We start from the raw sequence: 20,055 nt of genomic DNA, 5'->3' as shown, positions 1-20,055 counted from the left end.
CCATGTTCCTGAAGCTGGTCTCAAACTCCCAGACTCAAGCAATTCTCCTGCCTAAGCCTCCCAAAGTCTTGGGATTACAGGTGTGAGCCACCACACCCAGCCTAGAGCAATTATTTTTAAACAACAGTAGCATCATTCAGAAAGGCCACATCTGGATTGGTTAAGAGCACAGACTCCTGGAACAGAGTGTCTGGGTTTCAATCTCACCACCACTTACTAGGTATATGACTTTGAGCAAGTGACAGTCTGTACTCATAGGATTGTTGTGAGGACTAAGTTGGCTAAGGCATGACATGTGCTTGAGACAAAGCTTGGCACATAGAAAATGTTCAGTAGGCATTGCTTAACAAGTGTAATGATATTTATTGAATACTAATGTCATAGAAACTACTGGGTACTAACATCAATCCTCATAACAACCTTTGGAAATAGGTACTATTGGTATCTGCGCTTTTCGGGAGAGGAAGTAGGCACAGAGAGCTTAAACAGCATGATATATAGCATATAATACTGTTTTGCCTATCACATACTAGAGTTGATAATGTTTATACTTCTGGCAGGCCAAAAAATGGCCCCCAAAAGTATTCACACTGAATCCCTGGAAGCTGTGAATGCTACCTTTTAAAAAATATTTTATTATTTTTATAATTTCAACTTTTTAGATTCAGGGCATGCATGTACATATTTATTACTTGAGTCACTCAAGTACTGAGCATAGTACCCAACAATTTTTCAGCCCCTACCCCCTGCCTCCCTTGCTCCCTCCTCTAGTAGTCCCCAGAGTCTACTGTTAGCACCTTTATGTCCACAAGTACCTGTTTTGAGCCCACTTATAAGTGAGAACATGTGGTATTTGGTTTTGTTCCTGTGTTAATTTGCTTAGGATAATGGCTTCCAGCTGTATCCATGTTGCTAAAAAGAACATAATTTTGTTTTTTTCTATGGGTGCATAGTATTCCATGGTGTATAATACCACATTTTCTTTTTCCAGTCTGTTATTGATGATTCAATATTCCATGTCTTTATTATTATGAATAGCGTTGTGATGAACACATGAGTACAGTCTTTTTAGTAGAACAATTTATTTTCTTTTGGATACATACCCAGTATTAGGATTGCTAGGTCAAATGGTAGTTCTGTTCCAAGTTCTTTGAGAAATCTGCACACTGCTTTCCACAGGGGCTAAACTAATTTACATTCCCACCAACAGTGTATAAGCGTTCCTTTTTCTCTACAGCCTTGCCGGTATCTGTTGGTTTTTGACTTTTTAATAATACCCATTTTAACTGGTATAAGATGGCATGTCATTGTGGTTTTGATTTGCATTTCTCTAGTGATGTTGAGCATTTTTAAATGTCTGTTGGCTGCTTGTATGTCTTCTTTTGTGAAGTGTCTGTTCATGTATTTTGTCCACTTTTTAATGGGGCTGTTTTTTGCTTGTTCAACTGTTCTAAGTTTCTTATATATTCTGGATGTTAGAGCTTTGTTGGATGCATAGTTTGTGAATATTTTCTCCCATTTTGTAGGCTGTTTATTCTGTCGATAGTTTATTTTGCTGTGCAGAAGCTCTTTAGTTTAAGCAGGTCACACTTATCAATTTTTGGTTTTGCTGCAATTGCTTTTGAGGACTTAGTAATATGTTCTCTCCTAAGGCCAATCTCCAGAATGATGTTTCCTAGATTTTCTTCTAGAATTCTTTTAATTTGAGGTCTTACACTTTAATACCTCTTGGGTTAATTTTTGTATATGGTGAAATATAGGGGTCTGGTTTCATTCTTTTGCATGTGACCAGTCAGCTATTCCAGAACCATTTATAGAATAAGAAGTCATTTCCCCATTGCCTATTTTTGTCAACTTTGATGAAGGTCAGGTGGCTGTAGGTGTGCAGCTTTATTTCTGGGTTCTCTGTTCTGTTCCATTGGTCTATGTGTTTCCATATGTGTCTATGTGTTTTCCAAAAACTTTGGTCTATGTGTTTTCCAAAACTTTGCACCAGTACCATGCTGTTTTGGTTACTGTAGCCTTATAGTATAGTTTGAAGTCAGGTAATTTGATGCTTCCAGCTTTGTTCTTTTGCTTAGGATTGCTTTGGTTATTTGGGCTTTTTGTTGTTGTTGTTGTTCCATATAAATTTTAGAACAGTCTTTTCTAGTTTTGTGAAAAATGATATTGATAGCTTGATAGGAATAGCATTGGACTTGTAGATAGCTTTGGACAGTATGGCTATTTTAATGATATTGATTCTTCCAATCTATGAGCATAGAATAGTTTTCCATTGTGTCATCTGGGATTTCCTTCAGCAGTGTTTTGTAGTTCTCCTTGAGATCTTTTACCTCTTTTGTTATATGTATCCTAGGTGTGTGTGTGTATCCGTGTCTATTGTAAATGGAATTGCATTCTTGATTTAGCTTTCAGCTTGAATGTTACTGGTGTATAGAAATGCCACAAACTACTGTATGTTAATTTTGTATCCTCATACTTTACTGAAGCTGCTTATGAGTTTCAGGAGCCTTCTGTCAGAGTCTTTAGTTTCCTAAGTATCAAGTTATATCACCAGTGAAGACAGTTTGACTTTTTCTCCTATTTGCATGCCTTTTCTTTGTTTCTCTTGCCTGATTGCACTGGCAAGGACTTCCAGTACTATGTTGAACAGAAGTGGTGAGAGTGGGCATCCTTGTCTTATTCCAATCTCAAGGGGAATGATTCCAGTTATTGTCCATTCAATATGATGTTGTCTGTAGGTTTGTCAGATATGGCTCTTGTTTTTTGAGATATGTATCTTCAATGCCTAGTTTTTTGAGGGTTTTTATCATGAAGGGATGTTGGATTTTACTGAAAGCTTTTCCCGTGTCTATTGAGATGATCATATGGTTTTTATTCTTAATTCTGTGTATGTGGTGAATCATATTTATTGATTTGCATATGTCGAACCAACCTGCATCTCAGAAATGACACTTACTTGATCATGGTGAAGCAACTTTTCGATGTGCTGCTGGATTTGGTCTGCTAGTATTTTGTTGAGGGGTTTTGCATCTGTGTTCATCAGGGATATTGTCCTGTAGTTTTCTTTATTCAGTTTGAATGTTACCCTTAAAAGACTCTTAGCAGATGTGACTAAGGATCTTGAGACGAGGAGATAATCCTGGTGGGCCCTAAATGCCATCACATGAATCCTTATAAGAGAGGGGCAGAGGAATACTAGGAACAGATACAAGGAAGAGAAGGTCATTGAAGACAGAGTAGAGGATGCTAACACAAGACAGTGAATGCCAACAGCCACCTGAAGCTGGAAGAGGCAAGGAAGGGCTCTCCCCTAGAGCCTCTGGAGGAAGCACAGCCCTGTCCACACATTGATTTTGGGCTTTTGGTTTCCAGAACAATGAAAAATAAACTTCTGTTGCCTTAAGTCATCAAGTTTGTGGTAATCTGTCACAGCAGACCTAGGTAACAAATAAATACTCTATCATATTCTAGAACCTATCATACTTTCTACCATCTGTTCTCTTAATGAAAAAATAATTCATACATGTATTACATGTTTATTGAAAGGCTATGTGCCAGACTCTGTTCTTGATACTCTGTTCTTGATACTCTGTTCTTGATACCATCTCCCTCATTGGCATTAGGGGAGATGGACAATAAGCATGTAAACAAGATAATTTTAGACAGAAGCCCAGTGAGGAAAATAAAGGAGTGAAAGGAATAGGGAAAGAATGAGCAGGAAGGGGGCTCCTTTAGCTCATGGGGTCAAGGAAGCACTCTCAGAAACCATGATATTTGAGCTAAGCCTCACGATAATGAGTTAGATAATGCTTAGATAAATAACAGGAGAAAGATGCTCCTGACACAGAATATCAGGGAAAAAGTCTTGAGTCAGAAATGATCTTGGCATATCATAAAAACAGAAGGCCAATATCGCTAGAGAGTGATGAAAGAGGGACAGAGTAGCAAGAAGTAAATTTAGCAAGGAATGCATGGTCTAGGCCATGTAGGACATTTGTATCAATTATCCTATTGCTATAATAATATGGTATAACAAACACATGCAAAACTTCAGAGGGTATACAATAAACGTTTATGTCTTACGCTTTTTGGGTCAGCTGGCCATCTGCTAGGCAGCTCTACTGACCTCAAGTGGACTTTCTCCAGCGTCTGGTGCTTGAATGGATGTGTGCTGATCGAGGATAGCCTTAGCTATGGCAACTAGGGTAGCATGGCTCTCCTGCATGTGGCTTTCTCCAGCAGGCTAGCATGGGAATGTTTTCATGGTGGTGGCAGAGGCCCAAGAGGGAATTCCCAATGTGCAAGACCATTTCAAGTCTCTGCTTGCATGATATCTGATAATATCTAATTAGTTAAAGCAAATCACATGCCTGAAACCAGAGTCCAACAGTGGGCAGGTTACCTTGCCCACAGTGGGAAGGCATGCCAAAGTTACATGGCATGAATATAGAGAACAATGAAAAAGTGAAACCATGAAGGCAAGCTTATGCAGATATTTAGGGCCTTGATAAATTAATAAATATAAGAAATAATTATATTTAAACAGGATGATAATGTATTACACATGTTGGAGTTCAGACAAGAGGATCTGGCTGTAGTACTCAGAGAAAGCTGCAAAAAGAAGGCCTTTAAGGATATTTTAGATACAGATAGGTGGAGGGACAAGATGAGGGTATTTTAAGAGCAGGGAATATCATAAACAAAGTTATGACAGCAAAAAAGGACTATAAATACATAGAATGAAAAGAATGGCATGTATATCAGTATCAAGATGCTTTTATCTGATCCAATCTCTATCACAAACAGAAGAAAATGAAGCAGAACAAATGAATCACACATTCCTCCTACATAGTAAAACCACGACATTTCAAAATGTTTTGAGTCTAGAGTTCTCAATATAAGTAGAAATGTCTGAGGGCTAAAGACATCCATGAGTACAAACATAAATTCCTGATGTGTTACAATGAAGACTCAATGCACTACTTACCATAATGGTGAAGAAACCTGAAATTATGAATCAATGTATACAAAGTAACAAGCTTTGTTGGTAACCCAATGTTGAAAGCTATCAACAGATTGTTATTCTTGAAGCATACTATCAGATGACTCCAAAATTGCTCAGAATCAAAACAATATCCAAGAATAATCTTTACAAGGTAACTGAAAAATTTAGCCATGAACATCATTTCAAGCATGTTCATATAACTTTTTGTTTTTTTTTTTAATTGAGATGGAATCTTGCTCTGTCGCCCAGGCTGGAGTGTAGTGGTGAATTCTCGGCTCACTGCAACCTCCACTGCCCACGTTCAAGAGATTATTGTGCCTCAGCCTCCCAAGTAGCTGGGACTATAGACACAAGCCACCACACCAGGATAATTTTTTTTTTTTACTTTTAGTAGAGATGGGGTTTCACTATATTGGCCAGGCTGGTCTGAAACTCCTGACCTCAGATGATCCACCCTCTTCGGCCTCCCAAAGTGCTGGGATTACAGGTATCAGCCACCACGCCCGGCCTCACATAACTCTTAATGTTACTTATATCTTGATTTGTGGCAAAAAGGTGTTAAGGCAGTTTTCATGATATTAGTCTACAGCTCTAAAAATTGGTGATGTACATTTCACTACAACTGACTTCTTCATTTCACTTTAAAATAATTCTGTTTGGATGACACTAAGAGCAACATACCATCCAGTAATGAGATCCAGGGAAGCAGCTAGTCCACTAGTACTCATAGACAGAGATGAATTCAAAAGGGCACATAATTAACCAAAAAGAGGAAACGATATCCATAATTCAAATCCACGTTGTTGCAAAATAAATATTTAAATCAATTCATCCATGTTTATCAGCTGTAACAGTGGAACAAAGCTTGAGGATATCCACGTTCCTACTCAACTGGTCTCACAGTTACTGGACTAATTACAGTGGAGCATCATAAACTCTCCTCATGTCTCCCACCCCACTATCTCACAAACATTGAGCATGGTGAGAAGATACCTTACCCACTCCCATTCCTGGAGCAAAATGAGAGCTTAACCATCTTCACTACTCTCAGTTGGCCCAATATCTCGAGTCTCTAAGTACTCCCTACAATCCCACATGCTGGAGGCCTTGGATCTCTCTTCTGAGTCTTCAAATTAAAAACAAATAAAAAAAAAACCTCAAGTTGACTCTTCTCAAAGAAAGAAAAAAAAAAAAACTGGAGGTCAACTTACCAACCAAATTCAAACTGTCTCATAAGGATAACCTCCTAATTTTATTGCTGAATTCTGAGTGGCCTAAATGCCTACCAGGGGCTACCCTTCCTTGCCAACTACATCAACACCACACACACACACCCCTTCTAAGGTAGTGTCAGGACTAATTATTTTGCTAGCCAAATGTACTCCACCTTGTTTTCTCTTACCCTTGCTCTCCACCCAAATATGAGCCCCTCTAGATATCTATCCTCCCATACTTTCATCTCCAAACAGCACTGTGCTTCTTCTCTCTTCCCTCTCCAATCTTTGTATTATGTCTTCTGAATAACAAATATCCTTATAGAGTTCTCCACTTCACTGATCCTTTTACTACCACACATACTTAAGAGTTGGGAAGGAGGATGAATGTCTATTTTATTCCATACTGTTAATAGCATGTAAATCCTTTTGTTACTTGAGTCCCACAAATTCAGTATAGCCACTTCTTTTCATTATCATGTTATAATATCTTCCAGCTTTAAATAGTAATAGCCACACCCTCGTCCATCTACAATCTAATTTTTCTGTATTCTTCAGCATAAATCGGCGACATATTATTTATATTCAATGTTTCCATTTGTTCTCTTTCCATTCTTTTTAAATCCTCTCCTGTCAAGGTTAAATCTCTACCAGTGTCATTGAAACTGCTTCATCAAGGTCAGCAATGACTATCACATAGCCAAATCAAAGATAAATTCTCAGTTCTCATCTTACTCAACAGTAGCATACAGCACAGCCAATCATTGTGCTTTTCTATATTTGAGATGATCATGTTTTTTTCTCTGTTATTCATTTATAGTGGTGAACTTTACTGATTTTTTTCTAAAAGTTCAATTTTACATTTCTGAAATAAACCTCACCTGGTCATGAAATTTTATCTTTTCCATAACTGGATTCTATTTGATAACATTTTGTTTAGGATTTTTACATCTATGTTCATTAAAAATATTGGCCTACAATTTTCCCTTCTTGTAATATCATTGTCAGGTTTTGGCACCAAATTTATGCTAGACTCGTAAAGAGTTGGGAAGTGTCAGTCAGAAGTCAAAAACAGAAGCAGAACAACACACATACATATTCCCATATACAGAAATATATACACAATTTGTTACATAAATTTGTCTCATGCAATGGTGAAAGCTAATTAAGCAATATTAAGCAGATGCTGAAGTCCACAGGGCAGGCTGCCGGGAAGGAAAGATGGATGTAAAGTAGGAAAGAAGAAGAACATGCTGGAATTTACCAGCATGAGCTGAAACCCATGAGGATAGACTGAAACTCATATCAGATCTTGCTGCATCTGACCTCAATGGTATGGATGTCCTCAGGACAGCTAGTCTCCTTTGTCAGAGAACTGCACATATGTGTCCCAGGAGTCAGAGAAACTGGAAGTGGATCCAGTGGAAAGTGGAGCAGTCACAAGCCTGACTGCTGCTGAGACAATGACATGAGCCAGCAGATAAGCGACATCATGTGTGAACCACACATGACATCTGCTTCACTTCTGCTCTCCAATCTTATACAAGAATGTCTCATGTGGCCCACTCCAATTGGAAACACAGATAAAGATAAGAAAATTCTGGGGTGGAGGGGCAATTTCTGGGGTGGGAGGAATATATACATAATATATATAACTCTTACAACTCAGTCATAAAAAGAAACATCCCTCACCCAACAAAATGAACAAAAGATTTAAACAGACACTCCACAAAAGAAAATATATGCATAGCTAACAAGCACATGAAAAAGTGTTCAACATCATTAGTTACTAGGAAAATGTAATTAAAACATCTACCAGAATGGCTAAAATTAAGATTGACAACATCAAATGCTGGTGAGGCTGTGGAGCAATCAAAGCTCTAATATAGTCTTTGTTGAAGTATAAAATGGTACAATTACTTTGGAAAATAATGATTTCTTACAAAATTAAAGATACGTCTATCTTATAACCTAGCAATTCCATTCTTATATATTTACCCAAGAGAAATAAAAACACGTGTCCACAAAAAGACTTGTGCAAGAATGTAGATAGTGTTATTTGTAACAGCCAAAAACTGGATACAATTCAAGAGTCCATCAACAGGAAAAGAGACAAGTCAATTGTACTATATTTATACAACAGTAATAAAAAAGGAAGGAACTACTGCTTCTTACAACATTAAAAATGAATGTCAAACATGCTGAGTGAAAGAGGCCTTCCATAAAAGACATCATACTGTATATTTCCAAAATAGGCAAAACTAATTCACAGCGGAAAAAAATCAGAACAGTGATTGTCTAAGAGCAGAGCTGGAATGAGGGGTGGGAATGGGGAAAATGGTGGTACATGTAAACTCTAACAAGGTAAGACATAACTTTCTGGGGTGATGGTAATGTCCTGTATCTTGAAAGGACTTTGGGTTTCAAAAGCATACACATTTGTCAAAAATTAGCAAATATGCACTTATGGTTTATGCATTTCACTTTCCATAAATTTTACTTCAAAAAAAAGCTGTATACAACTATTAAATTCCAGTTAATGATATGTATGTTGAAGTATTTAGTGAAAAGCATACTGATATATGCAGTATACTTTTAAATGAATTAAAAGAATAAGATGATTAATAAAGGGATGGAAGGATAGAAGTGAAACGTTAATGGTAAACTCTAGGTGAAAGTGTATGGGTTGTGTACTATAGAAATCTGAGAAGGAGTTTTAACTTTTCTTACATCTTTTGATAATTTATATAAGTGAGCAATCTTGGCTTTTACACTCATACAATTAGCCACTAAGAAATGATGATTCTCAGTAAGCCAATGGCCAATTGACATTTAATTTACCAGTGACACATAGCAAAGATGTGTTAACTGGAGCAAAGAGAACTTTAATAAAGTGACTTACAAATACGTAGTGTCAGCAGTAGTTCTACAGAAAAAGAAGATCATATTTGATATAAGCCTTTTGCCTTTGCAAGGTTTACTGAACCACCCAAACCCACCTAGCAATAGTTTTACCTCTCCAAAGTTCCCTTCTACTACTTGGGGACATTCCATTTTCAGCATCAATGAAAAAGAAGTCTGCTATGCTCCACTGCACATCACAGTAACCAATTTTTGTTTTTTAAAAAGTTATCATTAAAAAAATTGGAAACTATCTCCATAATTAAATGGTTATGGCAAAACCTCATAATGTTCAGAGGCTATGACAGTTTAAACAAAATAAAGCATTAACTTTTCTAAACCGTCAAAATCATTTGGATTTGGTCCCAATTTTGAGTGAAGATCAGTCAAGCCAATTCATCCGGCGGAAATATAAAACAAAATACGTAATTATTAATATTTATTACCCTCCTAGAACAAGGACTTTTTTTTTTTTTTTTTTTTGAGACAGTCTTGCTCCGTTGTCTAGGCTGGAGTGCAATGGCACTGTGTTGGCTCACTGCAACCTCCATCTCCCAGGTTCAAGCAATTCTCCTGCCTGAGCCTCTTAAGTAGCTGGGATTACAGGTGCCCACAACCATGCCAGGCTAATTTTTATATTTTTAGTAGAGATGGGGTTTCACCATGTTGGCCAGGCTGGTCACAAACTCCTGACCTCAGGTGATCCACCCACCTCGGCCTCCCAAAGTGCTGGGATTACAGGTGTGAGCCACTGCGTCCAGCCTAACAAGGACTTTTATAGATTAAACAGGCACATCCAAACCAGGTTCAAACCAAGGCAAACAAAGTAGGGCACAACTAACCATATTAAAAAGATAAGGAAGCTCTAAGCTCAAAAAAGTCAAGGGATGTCAGAGTCCTTTGTTTATAATTATACTCACAAAACATTTACTAAGAAAGATCTTAATAGTCCCCGAGAAAATCAACAGTTAAGTCTACCTCAGATAAAATGTACTTAAGTGAAAAAGAAAAATTATACAATAATGTAAATTCCTAAAACAAACTAAAAAAGAAACAGAGAAGCTAAATGTTCCTACAGCTACTGAAGAAAGTAAATTAATTCTTAACAACAAAAATCCTACCAAGAAAACACCAAACCCAAAGTCTAACAAGAGAGAAAAGAAAGAAGGATAAATCTTGCCTCAAATGTATGAAATTAGTACAACCTTAATATCAAACCAAAGTCAATATAAAAAAGGAAAATTACAAATCAATCTTTCTTATTCATAAAAACGTAAAATGTACTAAATCAAATATTGCCAAACTGAAATCAATAATTTTTTTTTTTTTTTTGAGATGGAATCTCGCTCTGTTGCCCAGGCTGGAGCACAATAGCATGATCTTGGCTCACTGCAAGCTCTGCCTCCCGGGTTCAAGCCATTCTCCTGCCTCAGTCTCCCAAGTAGCTGGGACTGCAGGTGCCCGCCACCATGCCCGGCTAATTTTTTTTTGTATTTTTAGTAGAGATGGGGTTTCACCATGTTAGCCAGGATGGTCTTGATCTCCTGACCTTGTGACCCACCCACCTCGGCCTCCCGAAGTGCTAGGATTACAGACGTGAGCCACTACGCCCGGCCGAATCCAATAATTTAAAGGTTTCTTTCATGAACACATGGTTAGTTTAACATTAGAAAAATCTGTTAATATTTCTAAAGCCTGAAGGAGAAAATGATCTGGTCATCTCAATATATGCAAAAAATAGCATTCAATAATATTCAACAATTCATGATAAAAACTATTAGTAAGGCAGAAATAGAAAAGAACATCCTGTACTTTATAACAAGTATCTATAAGAAACCTACATCAAACATTATGCTCCATGGTGAAGCATTAAAATCATTACCTGTAAAATCAGTAACACTGCAAGGATATCTCTTATCTCCATTTTCAGTATTTACTGGAGGCTTTGGCCAGTGTGTATGAACACACGAACAGACACATAGACATGTATACACAATACAGATGAACGGAGGAGAAAGAGATAAAATGCCATTATTATATCATTTATATCAATTGTCTTCATACAAAATCCCAAAGAATCTATACATTCATAAACTTTTATTAAAAAGAAAAAAAAAAGAGTTTGGAAAGTTTTTTCTGTTATCAAATTACTATGCAAAAGCCAAATGCACATGCACATACCAGCAATAATGTAAGAAATATCAGTTTAAAAAAATACAATTTATAATAACCAAAAATAAGAAATTCAATTAAAATGATAAAGAATTATAATTCTCTCAACAAAGGTATGGAAGACCTTTATGAAGAAAAGAAAATGTCATTAAAAGATTAAAGAAGAAAAAAAAAGATTAAAGAAGATCTAAGCAAATATAGAAAAATGCCACGCTCATAGATAATAAATTACCTTCAGGATATCAATCCTTCTTCAAAATTAATCTTTAAAACCAATGTGATTATAGGTTGAGCATCCCAAATCTGAAAACCCCAAATCCAAAAATGCTCCAAAATCTGAAACTTCTTGAGCATTAACAATATGCTAAAAAAATTTATATTCACTGAAGCATTTCAGATTTCAGATTTGGGGATGCTTAACTGATATAATGCAAATGTTCCAAATTCTGAAAAAAAATCCCAAATCCAAAAATACTTCTGGTCCTAAGTGTTTCAGATAAGGGATACCTAACTTGAACCTTAATATCCTGTCAAGTGTTCTTACAGAACTTGAAAAGCTGATTTTAAGATTTATATGGAAAATAAATGACTAAGAATAGCTAAGGAACTGCTGAAAAAGAAAAACATGTGGGTGAGTAGAGGGCTGGGAAATTTGACCTACCAAGTATTAAAAATTATTTTAAAGTTATATTAATACTGTAGATTTGGCTGTGGAATAGAACGTTCTGAAAGAAGCCCACACATATATAGAAATCTGATATACTGCAGAGATGGCACTGTAGATTAGTGGGGACAGGACGAATTCTTCGAGAAATACATAAGGACATTGGAAAAAGTAAAATTACATCTCTATCTTACATCATACACAAAATTACAGATGAATTACAAACCTAAACATGAAAGTCAAAATATTTAAACTTTTAGAAGAAAACATATGAAAACACATTAATAGTCTAAGGATTGAGAAGGATTTCTTAAAAACAACACATTAAAAGTAGTTGCCATAAAGAAAAAAGAAAAAAATGTAACATCAAAATTAATCAGTTTGGTTGACCAAAAGACACCATAGAGGGGTTGAAAATATGTCACAAACTGAGAAAATAATTGCAATATATATAACTAACAATTAATATCCAGAATATATAAAGAACTTCCATAAATATATTAGAAAAAGGCAACCCAATAGAAAAATGGACAAAGCAAAAAAAAAAAAAAAAAAAAAAAAAAAAAAAAAAGCATTTAACATAAGAGGAAACATAAATGGCTCATAAACATATAGGAAGACACTTGACCTCTTTGGTAATTACGAAAATACAAATTAAAAGGACAATGAGATGCCTAAGAGTCAGCTAGGACATAGAACAATGGAAATTCTCATACCCTGTTTATCGGAGGCACAAATCGCACAAAACTATGTGGGAAAACATTTTGGCATTAGTAAAGCTGAACATATACATATTCCATGACTCAGCAATTCCATACTGAGAAATATACTCTAGAAAAATTCTTACATATATGTACCAGAAGACATATAAAAGAATGTATTATCTTACTTATTGGGGTCAAAATTAGAAATTAACTCTGAAATGTTTAATTAAAAGTCATACAATATACACCCATCATCCAAAAGTAATGTTTATGGGCACACAAATATTATTTTCATGGACTTATTCATTAATTGCTCAATTCATTAATAAATATTTGTACCTATTATCCTTTTGTAAATGCAGAGATAAAATACACCTGACAGGTCAATTTTTGATATAGCATGAATGGGTTTTTGTTCACACTGACAGGCATATGTACCTTAATCACCAAAGACTATATCAAGTATTTATAAAAGAAAATCCCTTTTGAGGATTATTTCAGTTTAATCAGGATTAAAAGGAAATAAAACTTTATCCTTATCATCCTTGAGTGAAATAACTTGAGTTTTAATATCTTTACTTAATCAGAAAATACATGGAAGGAAACAATAATATAGAGAGAGCCTGATGTCCTGTGGTCTTCTTTAATAACAACCCATTTTCAAGAGACTATAATCTACTCAACAGAAAGCATGCTACCAAGGATCTTAATCAGATGCTGAGAAAATTCACACTCAAAATAATGTGCCACTAAAACCAAAACAATAGGTATTAGCAGCTGCATAAAGGTTAGCCTCAATCTGTTGAGTCATTTCTAAAATGATGAAAAGTATAATTCTTTGAAGTACTTTTTATTCAAGCTGGAAAATATATAAAGATACAGAATCGTTTGCCAACCAGGCTGAGAAATTTTTCATTTTCTTTCTTGTTTGACTGTATGCGAACATCAAACTAAGAATAGCAAAAATGAATCTCTCTTCCTACATATTAATACTAACTTTTTCTTTGTTTTCTCAAGGTATTTTACTTTCAGCATCCAAGTCCATAAGAAATTTAGACGATGACATGGTATTTAATACATTCAGGTTGGGGAAAGCCTTTCAGAAGGAAGACACTGCAGAAGAATCAGTTATTGCTCCTTCCCTGGAACAATATAAAAACGATGAGAGCAGTTTCATGAACGAAGAGGAAAACAAAATTTCAAAGGTAAGTGGCAATGTGACTTGTCATTTATTTCAATGAAAATTTAAATGATTCTTACAAATTCTCTGAAAAGTAAAACTAATACTTTTATAAACAGAAGTATATGCAGTCACAATATGCATTAGGACAACTGACATTTCTTACATGCCAGGTAGTTCTTCCATCCTGGAAAACCCTCTTATCTGAAAGTTTTTTTTTTTTCTCCTATAAATTTGCATCTAAGGTATTTTTAAAGAGTCAAAAACAGTGCACAGCATCTTTGAATTGATCAACAAGAATATTATACAGTTGTATTAAAGTTCCACTCTGAATATGATAGCTAAAAAACAAATCAACCTTCTCTTTACAGAACACAGGCTCCAAACATAATTTCTTAAATCATGGTCTGCCACTGAATCTGGCTATAAAACCTTATCTTGCACTAAAAGGATCTGTAGCTTTTCCAGCTGAAAATGGAGTTCAGAATACTGAATCAACACAAGAAAAGAGAGAAATTGGGGATGAAGAAAACTCAGCTAAATTTCCTATAGGAAGGAGAGATTTTGACAGTGAGTAGTCTTTTCAAAATTCAATTCTACGTCCTACCACCATTAAACAGAACTCTGAATTAAAGCGAATTTGGATGCAATCATAACAAAATCAAATAAGACCATGGCTCAATTACACCTGCCAAAAATGTGGGATTGAATAGCAACAATTAATTATTATCATTTTGGTTTACTCAGAATTAGTTATGTTAGATTCATTCTTTTTTCTTAATAAATTTTGTGTGATAATCATAGTCCTTTAAACAATTTAAACTTTCTTCTTCCTTCAGTGCTCAGATGTATGCTGGGAAGAGTCTACCGACCTTGTTGGCAAGTCTGATACCTGCTGGTCCACATCATCTTTTCAGAAGAAAATAAAAGCATTTAATTGTCAATGGGGGGAGAAGCCCCTAATGCTACTATAACTTGTCCATGTTAAATGTCTGTTTTAAAAGAAAGTAGTGTTAAGATGTATCAGTAACTGAAATGATATGCTTTTACTGTGCATTAAACTTTGTGAAAATTCTGCATAATTATGACTTACTAGTATTTTTAAACAATGCTTAACATACTAACCTTACATACACTGTAGACCAAAATAATAAATCATCATAATGTACACCTTGATCTCTTAAAAATTAAGCATGTCTTTGGTGAATGGTTTATAGATACATAAACCTAAAGCATAGAAGACACAAATTTACAGTCTAAAAAACTGAGTTAACTTTGCCTGGCCAGGAATCAACTTGTCCTTGGCAGTACATTTATTACTTTTTGCTACTTTAGCTAGTTTGCTGTACAATTTATTCTGTGAATCATTTGATTTCTTAGGTATTTTAACATTTTTATGTTGAGGTGGTTCATTTCCATTATCACAGAGAATATTTTCACCATCCAAATCCACCTGTTTCCTTTTTGAGCTTTTATTTCCTGTCTGACTAGTTGATTTTCTTGATACTTTTTCATTTTTACTTCTGTCCAGATGAACATTTCCAAAACTCTTTCCAATTGTTGATCTTCCAACAGATGAATTTACACCCTCTGTTATGCAAGATAAAAAGCGGAAAGGAATTATATAATATTTAGTATTAATATTCACGAGAACTTTACAATAAACTTTAAAAATGGCTAAAGAATATTCAAATGTTTATTTTTAAAGTAAAATAATGCTATAAATTATATGATTAACAAATACAGCTACATTACTATCCCATTACTTTTCATTTTACCATAGCACCTCTGAGTTAACTTTGGCCAGTAATCAACTTGTCAGCCCTACTAACAAATATTTGTTTGAATGCATGACATTTAATCCTTAAACATATGCTACAAATTATTTCTTAAATACATTTAGTTAAATCAAACTATGTCCTATTCCTATCCATAAATTTGTACTTAGATTTAACTTTTTAAATAAACTGAGGTCTTTACAAATATAACCTTTCACATTTCACAGTACTTTGCAAAAATTATCTAATTTTACTTAAGTTAAAACTAATTAGTAGACTAGAATTAAATTGTTATTTAATTGCATAAATAAGGTCAATTACCAGAAAGGTCATTTTCCATGTGAAGCACACACAAAGGCTTTGATGCTAAATTAACATTATTCCAATTATCCTTGCTTATTATGTAGTCATCTTTATAAGTACAAGCAAATTGGGATCTAATTAAAGTTTGCTTCAGCTGGTAACAGAAAGAAAATATGCAATTTATTCATTATTTTATTTCTTCATCTAGATGGACACACACTCTATAGTAATCAAGGTATAAAAATTTCCCTTAGAAATTCTATTACTCATTGAGAACCTCTAACCTTTTATATTTCATAGTTTGCAAACTCATTCATTGCTATGGCTAGCATTTTTGTTCTTTTCCAAAATACTAGCTTTATGTATTTTTTTATTTTTATTTTTTGGTAACAGTTACAAAACAATCAATTTTAGACTCTTTGCAGGGCTTTGTTACACATTCCTGTGTCAGCACTGCTTTGGAGCATCTTATTGTAAGTAAAATAACAATACAGGTGATATACATAACCATAGAAAAATACAAGTTCTTCATCCTAAGAAGAACACAACTCTTGGAAAAAATAGCATAAAATTCAGGAAATTAGGGAGGGAAGAAATGCTAAAACGAAGAAAAGAACTAGGTGAGGTCAATCAAAAACAGGAAACTAGCAAAGAAATAAACTACAAGATAAAACAAAATGATATAGGAAAGACATTATTTCTCGGGCATTTAGGAAAACAAGAAAGAGGATTCAATATATCATTCTAGAAAGATTTGACCAAGTGACTTAATGATCAGAAATTCAAAATATACTCTTGCATGTATCTTCAAACATCAAATAGGAGGGCCTAACTTTCTACATAAATAGGAGAAAATTACAAAGATAAACTTAATTCTTGACCATTGAAAAGGATGCCAAAAAAAGTAGTTTTGGAAATGTATTCCACAAACATAAATCAGTGAGCTATTGGGGGACAGAAATTAATTTTAGAACAAAGTAGCCTATATAAATAATACCAGTTTCAACAGTTACAGATGGTGTGTAATACCGTTCAGGTTTAATGGAGAGATGTCTCCAAATACAAGTTGCCTGAAATCGTTTTATGAAATAGACAAAAGTTTCAAATACATAATTCAATAAAGATGACTTCAATAATTCAAAAATTTAACACTTTGAATGTAACTACATTACCCTGATTACCACATACAGAGTATTTGTTGATACAGTCATGAAATCTAAAACAGCATGACTTTACATTATACATTCAGTAGTTGTATATTATGTTATATACTCAGAGATTGATGCATTAATTCACTCAGATGTTTGTAAAGATAATGGCAGTGAAATCTACTGACTACGGCTTAGAAAAAGTCAGAATAATCGCTTGTCCAGCTGCTTCATAAAAGCAAGTTTTATTAGGATGACACATTTTGTTTCTGACTAATGAGGTCTGTGACAGTCTCCATCTCCCAGATCACTAAAAATTATGTTTCATGTGCTTACATGAAGCATTAGACAATTGGAGTTTTACCTTCCATTTAAGCATAAAAATGTACAAAACTGAAAATAAACGTGAAAATATACAAGATCAAAAACTATTTTTTAAAAAGTTGAACAGAATGGACTCTCAAAAATGAATGGGACTACAACCCACTACCTTCATGAATCCCTATGAATGCAACACTTATTATATAGCTTCTGCCACAAGATGCCCTATGTACAACTGAAGATTTTAAGTAGTTCTTTCTGGACTTTATTAATCCTATAACTACAGATTTAAAGCACTTGATAAACCTATTTAAATAAGTTTTATTAATAAAATTGACTTTATGTTATACTACATAATAGTAGCATTATCCATGAACTTTTATTTCCATCTGCAATACCAGTACTAACTGTTGACATTATCTTTTTACACGTTATTTTCACTTCACAAAAGTTATGCCTTATAGAGAATTATAAACTTATTGCTTATAAAGAGTTATAAAGAATATAGTAAGACCACGCAGGCAAATAGATGCTGAGTGGCTGGCTTGGATCACTCTTTGTACCCCAGTAGTGATGGCACCTAGAGTTAGCTTGGGAGATGTTAGCTTCTCACTGCAAAACCTTCATGAGCACCACCCATAAAACATGCTAAATAAAAATATAATACTAAATAATAATTATATTATTTAGTACAGAAAACTAATGTTTCTTCAATCTCATGTTTAGCATGAATAAAAATTTCTTTAGAATGTTTCGTTACTTTTGTTAATTTTTAACATATAGTCTAGGTAAAAAAATCTTTGCTTGCTGTGCAAATAGTCACAAAATAAGTGTGATAGCTCTCCTTACAACTAGATTTCCTCATTTCAGGCTCCTCCATAGACAAATTCTAGAATCCTCAGTGACCACAGTAAAATTTCAGAAAACTACCATCACAGGCAATGGATTCCTGAAGTACTGAAAACAAATTCAGATGTAAAAGAAAAATAATTAATGACTTTTTCTACCATGAAAAATATTATTTATAAATGTATTAAAATATGAGAAATAAACACAACAGAATTCCCCCCTTTGTATATTGAGGGTTTTTTCTTTTCATAAATGATTATATGCAGATTTCCTTTTCCCTGTCCTGTAAAAAAATCACTTTTTTTTTTTTTTTATCAATTACCACTTATTAAGTTCCAACTATGTGATAAGCACAGCATATACTAGAGATTACTAGGATGGCTTCTACAACTTCAAAGACATTCTACTTATAAAATTTGCTATTGACAAACAGCTGGAAGGAATAACAAATAAATTGGATAACAGAATCAAGATTGAAAAGATTTCAAAAGGCTAGAACCATAAGTAGAAAATAATAAGATGAAAATGGATGGGGATAAACAAAGTCCAGTATTTAAGTTCAAAAATATCAATTACAGATGTATAGGATGAGGAGAACCTGACTTAAAAACAACATATGTAAAAGACCTAGAGATTTAAATAGATACAAACTTGACGGAGCCAACAGTGTGATGTCCAACTAAGAAAGCAGCACAAAAAGGTAAGATGATGTGACGGGAAAAGCGTCAGATTTGCAGTCAGAAGACCTGGCTTCTAATACTGGCCCTATTACTTATTAACTAGATAACTTTGGGGAAACCATTATACCTCTCACTTATCCACATACAATGGGAATATTTACCTCACAGAATTATCAGAATTGGATGCAGTTAACTTATGTCAAGGTTATATAGACTCCAGAAATCTATGCAGACACTATATCACTATTATCGTAATAACATGTAGGAAGAGGGTATTCTTGTAAAAAAAAGATCTGTTCAATTAGGTGTCTCAGAACCAGGCCAATTCTAAAATGATTCTAGGAATGCAGCTCAAGAAAATGAACTTACAAACAGCTTCTTCATTTTAATTATTTAAACAATGCAACCTACATTGGCTGATATTTATAACTTAAAAGAGACTGCTTTTCCTTTGTTCATAAATGCTGAATTTTTCTACACAAGATTAGTGGCTGCATAGAACTGAGATTACTTCCTCTTGCAAATCTTCCAAATCTCTCTGTGTATTTGATTTGGAATCACGAATAAGCAAAACAATTCCCTCTCGAAAGTGCTTTTGAAGTACTAAACAACTAAGAATAATGTCCAGATTGACACATGGCTGTTAAAATCATTTCGTGTTCAAGTCACATGAGAGAAATGGATTGAAAGTGTGCCTTTGTAGAGTGATTTCCCCCCTTTGGAAAGATTTCTATCCACAGCATAATTGCAATGAACTTCACACTTGCCAAGAATTGGAAAAGTCCTTTTGCCACAAGCTCTTTTTAATTTGAAATTATTAGTAAGTTCCCCGTTTGAGGAAAATAGTACTTCACATAGGAAAGCCTGACTCCAGTTAAATTAAAATGAATGAGTCAAAACACTGAAAAGTCAAAGACACTCTCAGAGTTAGCTGCATCAACAAGAAAATGAAAGTTCTGTACCCCCATTATATGATAAATAAATTAGCAAGTTTGAAAAAGGAAATTATTCAACATACCCAGTAAATATGTAACTAAAAATATTCTAAATGTATCTTATTTTTACATTATCACATTTTCAAAAGAACAGAGATTTTATATCCTTGGTGACATATTAATTTGTATATAAATCAA

General features: G+C 34.3%; 2 protein-coding genes across 3 annotated transcripts in view; one reads left to right on the top strand and one right to left on the bottom strand.

Annotated features, from left to right (window-relative positions):
* The first annotated feature begins 13,560 nt into the window (after positions 1 to 13,560).
* PMCH (pro-melanin concentrating hormone) lies at positions 13,561 to 14,922 on the top strand. Its single transcript, XM_010353581.2, has 3 exons — positions 13,561 to 13,868; positions 14,215 to 14,413; positions 14,683 to 14,922. Exons 1-3 carry the CDS (start codon positions 13,629 to 13,631, stop codon positions 14,730 to 14,732), a joined length of 489 nt encoding a protein of 162 aa, XP_010351883.1. The 5' UTR covers positions 13,561 to 13,628; the 3' UTR covers positions 14,733 to 14,922.
* The window catches only part of PARPBP (PARP1 binding protein), a 70,630-nt gene continuing 64,444 nt past the window's right edge, over positions 13,870 to 20,055 (bottom strand). For both annotated transcript variants that reach the window (XM_030939639.1, XM_030939638.1), the window contains exons 10-11: positions 15,943 to 16,078; positions 13,870 to 15,433 (exon numbers count right to left, since the gene is read on the bottom strand). In XM_030939639.1, coding sequence (XP_030795499.1) covers positions 15,093 to 15,433; positions 15,943 to 16,078 — 477 coding nt within the window. In that variant the 3' untranslated portion in view covers positions 13,870 to 15,092. The remainder of the gene's footprint in view (positions 15,434 to 15,942; positions 16,079 to 20,055) is intronic.

Source organism: Rhinopithecus roxellana, chromosome 10, assembly GCF_007565055.1.
Source record: "Rhinopithecus roxellana isolate Shanxi Qingling chromosome 10, ASM756505v1, whole genome shotgun sequence".
Classification (NCBI taxonomy): domain Eukaryota; kingdom Metazoa; phylum Chordata; class Mammalia; order Primates; family Cercopithecidae; genus Rhinopithecus; species Rhinopithecus roxellana.
This window is presented reverse-complemented; position numbering and strand designations above follow the sequence as displayed.

Bases quoted from the DNA above. Each gene is read 5' to 3' on its own strand.
- PMCH (XM_010353581.2), top strand. From the start codon at position 13,629: ATGAATCTCTCTTCCTACATATTAATACTAACTTTTTCTTTGTTTTCT. The intron at 13,869-14,214 runs GTAAGTGGCAAT...TTCTCTTTACAG, and splicing joins AGGAAAACAAAATTTCAAAG to AACACAGGCTCCAAACATAA. The intron at 14,414-14,682 runs GTGAGTAGTCTT...TTCTTCCTTCAG, and splicing joins AGGAAGGAGAGATTTTGACA to TGCTCAGATGTATGCTGGGA.